Below are 8,787 nucleotides of genomic sequence, written 5' to 3' on the forward strand. Positions count from 1 at the left end.
TATAATAAATGTTTTTCTTTCTAAATGGTTTTATTTTTATATATTTAAATTTAATTCTAAAAGTTAAAATTAAAAAAGTTATTAAAATTATAATAGAATATTCACATTTACATAGTAAATGATAAATTATTGATTTTTTATTTTTAATAAATAATTATATCTTCACATTTTATCATTCTTTAAACTACAATCATTCTAATTTTCAACATCCTTATCTTTAAAAATTTTAAAAATTATTTGAAAAGGGGAGTTTCACAAGAAAAGACAAAATTTATATTTAAAATCAATATTTTTTTAAAATAAAAAATAAATTAATATAAATTTATTATATTTCTTAGTATAAATAATATAATTTATAATTTAATATCTTCTATATTTCTTCCTTTCAACAATCTCCTTCCAAACATTAATTGGTGGCATGGAAGAAAAGAAACCTGACAATGTCCAAACGCAGCCAAAACCAAGGTTGTTGCTGTGCCACAAATTTCCACGATAAAAACCTGCTTATACACTTAAATTCACAAAGTAAACACAGTCTCCCCAACCAAAATTTAGAAAATTAGAAAATTATTGGATTGTTTATATTATACTGTGTTTTTTTTTAATTTATGGAAAAAATATATATTTGAATATAACACTATCCAATCTTAAAATCATGATAAAAATTAAAATATAATACAATTTAGTCACTTATCTAAAGAATAAAAAAAAACCTAAATTGATATTATTCATCACTATTTTTTTAAAAAATAAATAATGGTTAATATAAATGCAATTGAAAATCATCCACAATTAAAAAAATGCATTGAAAAGGAAATTTTTATAAGGTATAAATTTAATTTAGAAAAAAAAAAAGAAAGGAAAGAAATAAAAACGTGGCTCACGGATACATGAACCAACCATTCTAATGTCACCATCCTCGTAGCGAAGCCGCAAAAACTGCCAAATGCTCAATTCACTTCACTTACCTTACCAGAAAAAAAAATATTATCCTGAATTTTTATTATTGCTTAATTTTTTATAATTATATCATTAATAAAACTATTTTACATAATTTTTAAATTAAAATGACATAAATGTATGAACATGTGAATAGAGAGAGATTGGGGATACCAATTTGTCCAAAACAAAATCTTGTAACTTGGATTAAGAGAATATAAACTGCTGAAGAAAAAAAAAAGTTGAAAAAACCAGTGAACACGAGTTTGCAGCCATAAAAAAAGCAAAAGCGCGTTTTGCAGTGCTGTGTTGAGGTACTCTCTAATGCTATCTCCGATGGCTATCTCGGCGCACCTCTGTCGTCTTCCCGCGACTCGCACTGACCTCGCTTTACCGGAGACTCTCACCAGAATTCGCTGCCGGAAACCTTTCTCCGTCCGATGCTCCGGTGATTCTTCTTCACCGTCCGTTTCTGTGGATTCCGATTTCGATCCGAAGGTGTTTCGGAGGAACCTGACGAGGAGTAAGAATTATAACCGCAAAGGCTTTGGATACAAAGAGGAAACCCTCCAACTGATGAATCGCGAGTACACCAGTATGTTTTTTTCTCTTTTTTCTTTGTTGCCTTTGCTTTGAAGTGAGAACAAGTTTGCTTCTTTTCAACAGGGGTATGTGTTTAACTTCTTTTAATATGCTTTTGAATTGAATATCATAGAAAAGTTTGGTACTTTCTTGCTGGGTATGCGTTTACTTTGGGGTGTGTGTGTGTGTGTGTGAGAGAGAGAGAGAGAGAGAGAGATTGGATAACTAATTTTGTGGTTAATTTTTGCGGTTCAAAAAATTATTTGTGAAGATGATTTCCTTACATTTCATGGAAATTGAGCTCTGAGTTAGTTTTAATTAAGCTTATGATTTTATTGGGGGTTGTACTTCATGTTATGTGTTGTTCATTGTTTGTTTGTGTGTGTGTGTGTGTGTGTTTGTGGTGATGTTGTGTGTACTGTGTTTTTGTAATTTCAGGTGACATAATTAAGACTTTGAAGGAAAATGGGAATGAGTATACATGGGGTACTGTCACGGTGAGGCTGGCTGAATCCTATGGATTCTGTTGGGGAGTTGAGAGAGCTGTTCAAATTGCTTATGAGGCCAGGAAACAGTTTCCTAATGAGACAATATGGCTTACCAATGAAATCATCCACAACCCCACTGTTAATAAGGTCTCTTCATATGCCCTATCACCACCTATGATCTTGGATTTTTTAATCAATGCTTTAGTTATGTCATTCTGTTCATGAAGTTGGTAAAAATTGATTTATGTCCTGGACTTCATCAGTAATCAGTAATCACTGCCCTGTTTCTAGTAAATGCCATTTTTTAACATAATAATGTTAGTAAGTGATGTTGATAAATTACTGATGCAGCGGCTAGAGGAGATGAATGTGCAGAATCTTCCTGTAGATGAAGGTAGAAAACAATTTGATGTAGTCAACAATGGTGATGTAGTCATATTGCCTGCTTTTGGAGCTGCAGTGGATGAGATGTTGACTTTGAGTGAGAAAAAGGTTCAAATCGTTGATACAACTTGCCCATGGGTTTCAAAGGTGTTGTTTTGTAAAAATGGCTTTCTGTAGTGCTGATTTGCATGATTCAATCAGTTCAATTCATATACTCTTTCACCACACATCACCAAATACTGAGATTATTTCTTCAATGAATTCTTTGAAGGTATGGAATACTGTTGAAAAGCACAAGAAAGGAGATTATACCTCCATAATTCATGGTAAATATGCCCATGAGGAAACTGTGGCAACTGCTTCTTTTGCTGGAAAGTATATAATTGTGAAGAATATGGCAGAGGTTTGTCCTTAGTTGCTGCTAATACTCAACTTTTTGTGTGAATGCCTTGAAGAAATTTGATGTAACTATTGCATAATTGTTGACTTTATCCAGGCTGAATATGTTTGTGACTATATTCTTGGTGGTGAATTTAATGGATCCAGTTCAACCAAGGATGCCTTTTTAGAGGTATGGTTTTTTTTTTATCATGTGTGTAATCGTGCTTTCAAAACGGTTGTCTTCATTGTCTTGATTATTTATTTATTTATTTATTTATTTATTTATTTTTGTACAGAAATTTAAATATGCAGTTTCTGAGGGCTTTGATCCAGACAAAGACCTGGAGAAACTTGGCATTGCAAACCAGACAACAATGCTCAAGGGAGAGACGGAAGAGATTGGTTTGTATTTTTTTGAGAGTGGGGAAGGGGTGGGGCTGGGGGGATTAACTCTTTTATCTCTAAATTAAATGTACTTTGATATTTATTTTACTGATCATTTCACAGGGAAACTAGTGGAGAGGACTATGATGCGCAAATTTGGTGTGGAAAATATCAACGAGCACTTCATAAGCTTCAACACAATTTGTGATGCTACTCAGGTAGTTTCACTCGTCTATGATGTTCTTGCTTATTTTAGATTAGTTAAAATTTGATTGCAACACTTGTTAAACCAGTTGTAAGTTCACAGCATACATAATATTTATTACAACTTAATGGTCATTGTGTATGTTCTCGGTCTAATCTACAGCTAAATTGAATTTTCTTTTAGGAGCGACAAGATGCTATGTACAAACTGGTGGAGCAGGATATGGATCTTATGTTAGTAGTTGGTGGATGGAACTCTAGCAATACATCGCATCTGCAAGAGATTGCTGAGGAACGTGGAATTCCTTCATATTGGATTGACAGTGAGCAAAGAATTGGTCCAGGAAACAGAATAGCTTACAAGTTGAACGTAAGCGTGGATAAAGAGATTTATACCTTGTCCAAGTTCTTAGCTCTTTTTATCCTTCACTATTAATAAAATGTTTGTTTTTTGGTCTATCAGCATGGAGAGCTGGTGGAGAAAGAAAATTGGCTCCCAGAGGGTCCAATAACAATTGGTGTAACATCTGGTGCATCCACACCAGACAAGGTAATAATATCTCTTACCTTGCCAGCAAATTGATAAAATTTGTAGCCTTTCTTTTCTTATTCATTTTTGTGAATTTCTATTATAGTTTCGCTGTAGTAGACTTATAGTAAATGTAGTTTCAGCTCCCATTGCAAACTAACGAGCTATTTCCAAATCTGATAGTTACTTCAAGGGGCATTTGTCAATGTCAATATTTATATATATTTCTAATGCTGTGCTATACTATCAGTTTTTGCCAATAACGTCCAAATCAATTTTGTTTAATGCTATTCTGCATCATTGGATTTCAAACAGGTTGTTGAAGAAGTGCTTATCAAGGTCTTTGACTTGAAACGGGATGAAGCATTGCAACTTGCGTAAAGTAGGTTTGCATACATGCATTGTCAATGTATAAATGAGACGAGGGACTTAATTCACTGGGTCTATTACAGTCCCATGTATTCTAGAATTAATTAATAACAAAAGTTCAAGAGTTCTTATAGCTGCCTCATGTATTGTTGAATTAATACAGTAAAAAAGTCAAGGCAAGTGGTTCTTCTTAATTCAGTTGCAATAGCAACCTGTACATTGTGGACGTATCAAATTCAAATTGAGGATTCACTTTTCAATTACTTAAATGAGGGTCCAAATTAACACAGACAGGAGAGCTTTGATAAAAAAATTGGTCCTATAATCAGAAAGAAAAATACAGGAAATACACATGTATATTGAACTCAGTATATGCTGATAATCTAATCTAACATAAGCTGCAAATGTTTTCTTGATATACACCTCGAAGGCATCTTTCGAGCATTTGTAAAATCCTTGGCTGATCAACCAACAGGACATATGCTGGGCACCTCATGGATGTTCATACTTTATCGTTTTTGTATAATCCATATAATATCATCAAATTTAAGAGTCTTCTTTTCCCATCTTAATGTCTCGAAAGCCAAAAGCTAACCACTAATGCTATCAGCTTGCTTAGATAGTGATGATTCAACTATTTCAGGGACCTTATCAAGTATGCGATTCATCTCCTCTGGAAACTCCATCTTTGCTCTATTCGTCTTCCCTCCAATGATGACTGTTGTTCCATCTTGTAAAGCCCATATCTTTCAGTTGACCAAGAAGTAAATGAATAGTTCAATATACAATTAAATGGGGATAATTGAAGTTTTAATTAAGTTACAAGAAAGCAATGTTATTAGTTCAAGTTCTACCATGCATTAAATTTCATGGATTTTTTTAGTCATATAAATCGTGCGATTCGTTCAATGTTAACCAACATCATACAGACAGTGGTCCATTTTTTAAGAGGAATTTTCGGATGATGGAGCAATTTTATTAGTCAAACAAGAAAACAGATCCAAGTCATCATCGCTTGTTTGAAAAGAGGAACATGTGAGCAACATTGGAGAAAGAATGATAAAAATCAAGTTCAGCAGAAATTTCACCTGTGAATGAGACAAATAGCTGATGCAAGTAGTGATCATTAGAGCACCAAATCCAGCATACACAACTGGCACACCTGGGTCAGTCTGTATGAACAGTGAGTCAATGACAAAGGTAAAGTAACTGATTGCAGAATGCTTTTAAGTTTAAGGTGGCACCTTCAAGTCCATGCCACTACTTCCTATTGCATCAACAATGACAATTTCTGTGCCATCAATATTGATTGGTAGCTTTGAATTAGGCCGTCTAACTCCTGCAAATTTTCCTTCCTTATCATAAAGGACAATTGACTGCAGATCGCGAGCAAGCATAGATCTAAAATTCAACACAATAAAGTAAGAAGGATGGGACAAGGTGAAGATCAGTGTGTAAATGCCAGAATGACCTCCGAAATTCTAGCCTGCAATGGGGGCCTCTGCAGTTAATCTACCATTCACAACACTTCATTTTAGAAAATTCATATACATGATATTGAAAATATCTTCATAATAATAATAATAATAAGATTCTTTTCTTATATTTAGAACTTCAATTTTTTATTATAGCTTCTAAATCTTCAAATTTTATTTTTAAGATCCCAAAATTGTCTCCCCTACTCATAAATTAAGGTGGAACATAAAAAATAGCATTAGAGAGAGAATGCTCTTATGAAAAACAGTTCTCAACTTCTCTGAGCTTCCTAATATCGAAAATTGTGACATTGGAAATTGGAATCACAGCAAATTTTCGAAGACTTACATTCCCTTAACATCAGGAGAGTTAATATCTCCAACCGGTAGGAAAGTACCAAAAAGTTTCTTATCTCCGTTGATCTTCAGAGGTGCCATAGCCAAGTTATATGGTCCTTCATTGTCCTTCAGAATTTGCAAAGCCGAAATACTCCAATCTGTCTGGTATATGGTGATACCACCATATCTTAAAGGATCATTTACACTGATTGTTTTCCTCATCACTTCCTTCCCATCCATGTTAAAAAGGGAAAGATCGGTGTGGAACTGTGAAACCTGTAACATAAACCAAGAATGAACAAAACATACATAAAAAAAGTAAAACATCATATTTGGAAGATGATTCAACAATGATAGAACTATAAACTGATGAAACTTTTTACCTTGACAGGTTAAAATTTCATGAATACACTGCTGAATTCAGTTGCAAGTATTATCACTACAATTTCATAGAAAACAAAAATAAACATTTACCTCTCCACTTTCATAATAATCCATGTAGAATCTGTTAACATGAATCTCTGTATTAAAAGCCTCAGTTGGAGAGGAGAGAAAGCCAGTAGGACCCAGAACATCACCTACAACAAAATTTAGCCCCTGGGGCACAGTGGCTGAACCTCTGAAGCTCCCAGCAGCACTGAGAGTTCCTCCAGCCATTATCAGCAGCAGGGCTATATGGACTCCAACAGGGGCCAACCGACCTGCTAGCCCTCTAAAAGCGTATAAGGATGGTCCTTTTAAGAATACCTATCATCCAAAATTACACTATCAACACAAAGAAATGTTCAAAGTTTTGGCCAGTAACTATAAGAATATCTTCTTGGTTAACCACGAATCATATCCTGTAAGTATGTCCTGGGTAATCTTAGATTCTAAGGGATGCAAAGTAAAAGAATGAGTTGAGGCACCATAACCTCATATCCAGCTCCCATCAATAAAGTACCAACATCTTGGACTGATGCTCTTGGCAACGATTCTGAAAATTCTTGCTTACGTATAGCCTCAGAAGAGTTCAAAAATGACCATCTAGAAAGAACTTAGGCCTTCAGTGATCAAGAAACTTCCCAACTCGGGCATTAAGAATACAAAAAAACTGGCAAACAAACCTTCTTGAAACCTTGATGAGGGGAATTTGAGTTGTGTAAGTGCAGGCCATAAGGGATGCACCCAGGAGAGCCAAGACTCCAAGAAATATAGGGGATGAAAACATGTGATCAAAACCAAGGGCGAGAATCCATCTCGAAGTAAAAAATCCAAACATGGGATGATCTTCAGGGTATTTCTGGAAATAAAAGTCAGGGGCCTCACCTTGATCAATAATTGTGCCTGGCATAGAAGGCCGAGTTTAAGTTAAGAGTAAAGCTATATCCTTCTATCAATTTTCCTTATATCCTATAAAGTATACAGTAAGTATTAAATGAAAATGTAAATGTAATTAATAGTTTAGAAGCATAAAAAGCTTCAATACTTTCTTCATTTAGTAAGTACGAGGATTTAGAACTATTCTTTAGTTATTATGATCATATTAAAGAACATTTGCAGTGGCTATAAAATTGAAGCGATATCATAGAATGTCAAAATACTGAAATAGCATCCACAAACTTCCGGAGCTTTTGCATCCACTTCTATCCTCACAAGGATACAAAGCATAATCAACGTGAGAACTGAGAAATGTTTCTGTAGTGCACATTTTGTTATCCCAAGAACTTCAAAACTTTGAAGTTAATTGGATTTGAATACATAAAAATCTAAGATTTTCATCATAAGTCCCAAAATTTCCTATATCTTATGCTCAAATACAAAATAGATTTCTAAACAGTAACATATTCAAAATGCTCACACACCACCAGGCTTCTAAGAGTTTAAAATTTTGAAAAAAACTACAATAGTAAAAACATCTGGTTAATTCAGACAAATAGAAATAGAGAAAGAAGAAAACTTTAGCATATACCCAAAGCCATCAAAGTAGCAACGGCGAACATCTCCCCAATAGCCAAAGGCAAATTAGAGAGAATCTGCAACATCTTCCTACTCAACATCTTGGCCAATCCAAAAGGGCCTCCATTCTTCTTTGAGGTTGCTGGAACATCACCATTGATGTCAGCATCCTCTGTGAGTGGTGGAGGTGACGCTTCTGATAAGACAATTTTCTGTGACACGCCCTTCTTCCCATTGTTTTTGATATCTTGAGAAGTTTTCAGCTTGCAGTTTATGCTGAATGGAAGAGTGTGAACTCTCTTTGCAACATGGGTGTTGTATGAGAATGGCTTGAATTTGAAGAAGTGAAAGATAGGGACTTTGGGGAAATGGGTTTTGGGAAGACATGGATTTGAGGTGTTTATGGGACTCAAAGCCTTCATTGATACCCACTGTTTCAGGGACTGTAAGCTCTCTGCTTATGAGCCATAACGACCACAGCGGTTACTTTATCCCAAAACTAGATATTTTATATATTATATTCAGATGTTTATATATGTACATTGGTGAAAAATAATTTAGTACAAAGAAATATATACGAATTCACAAAATAAAATGTTCATAAATAAATAGTTAAACATTAAATTTAAAATTAAAATAAAATACCTAACTTCAACGTAATTTATGTTAAATCCTTCTCAGTTCTCATACAATTTATGTATTTTGTGATAATCATTTTTGTACCAACAAGAAATTTCGTAAAAATAATTCAAACTTAAAAACAGAAAAAAAAGTA

The 8,787-nt window shown here is 34.1% G+C and overlaps 2 protein-coding genes across 6 annotated transcripts; one reads left to right on the top strand and one right to left on the bottom strand.

The window, feature by feature from the left end:
• Positions 1-901: 901 nt before the first annotated feature.
• Positions 902-4,541, top strand: LOC113865887 (4-hydroxy-3-methylbut-2-enyl diphosphate reductase, chloroplastic). Of its 2 annotated transcripts, none has more exons than XM_027500672.1 (10): positions 902-1,534; positions 1,960-2,156; positions 2,361-2,540; positions 2,665-2,796; positions 2,890-2,964; positions 3,071-3,176; positions 3,282-3,376; positions 3,547-3,732; positions 3,826-3,912; positions 4,207-4,541. In XM_027500672.1, exons 1-10 carry the CDS (start codon positions 1,264-1,266, stop codon positions 4,270-4,272), a joined length of 1,395 nt encoding a protein of 464 aa, XP_027356473.1. In that variant the 5' UTR covers positions 902-1,263; the 3' UTR covers positions 4,273-4,541. The 2 variants fall into 2 exon arrangements, with proteins under 2 accessions (XP_027356473.1, XP_027356474.1); XM_027500673.1 differs by having other exon boundaries at positions 1,107-1,534; positions 2,361-2,501; positions 4,207-4,451.
• On the bottom strand, positions 4,375-8,517 carry LOC113865886 (cytochrome c biogenesis protein CCS1, chloroplastic). 4 transcript variants are annotated; one of them, XM_027500668.1, is made up of 8 exons: positions 8,026-8,517; positions 7,181-7,400; positions 6,989-7,100; positions 6,549-6,821; positions 6,085-6,350; positions 5,505-5,661; positions 5,349-5,432; positions 4,375-5,006 (listed from the first exon to the last, which is right to left on the bottom strand). In XM_027500668.1, exons 1-8 carry the CDS (start codon positions 8,432-8,434, stop codon positions 4,851-4,853), a joined length of 1,677 nt encoding a protein of 558 aa, XP_027356469.1. In that variant the 5' UTR covers positions 8,435-8,517; the 3' UTR covers positions 4,375-4,850. The 4 variants fall into 4 exon arrangements, 3 of the variants coding, with proteins under 3 accessions (XP_027356469.1, XP_027356472.1, XP_027356471.1); XM_027500671.1 differs by having other exon boundaries at positions 4,458-4,990; positions 8,026-8,498; XM_027500670.1 differs by having other exon boundaries at positions 4,462-5,006; positions 5,505-5,592; positions 8,026-8,498.
• Positions 8,518-8,787: the final 270 nt, after the last annotated feature.

This window comes from Abrus precatorius, unplaced genomic scaffold (genome assembly GCF_003935025.1).
Source record: "Abrus precatorius isolate BTA unplaced genomic scaffold, Abrus_2018 Scaffold4, whole genome shotgun sequence".
NCBI lineage: Eukaryota > Viridiplantae > Streptophyta > Magnoliopsida > Fabales > Fabaceae > Abrus > Abrus precatorius.

Coding starts and splice junctions, on each gene's coding strand:
- LOC113865886 (XM_027500668.1), bottom strand. CDS start 8,434: ATGAAGGCTTTGAGTCCCATAAACACCTCAAATCCATGTCTTCCCAAA. Junction 6,351..6,548: donor ATTATTATGAAAGTGGAGAG/GTAAATGTTTAT, acceptor TTTATGTTACAG/GTTTCACAGTTCCACACCGA. Junction 5,662..6,084: donor TCTCCTGATGTTAAGGGAAT/GTAAGTCTTCGA, acceptor GTTGAATTTTAG/ATCTATGCTTGCTCGCGATC.
- LOC113865887 (XM_027500672.1), top strand. CDS start 1,264: ATGCTATCTCCGATGGCTATCTCGGCGCACCTCTGTCGTCTTCCCGCG. Junction 2,965..3,070: donor CCAAGGATGCCTTTTTAGAG/GTATGGTTTTTT, acceptor ATTTTTGTACAG/AAATTTAAATATGCAGTTTC. Junction 3,733..3,825: donor GAATAGCTTACAAGTTGAAC/GTAAGCGTGGAT, acceptor TTGGTCTATCAG/CATGGAGAGCTGGTGGAGAA.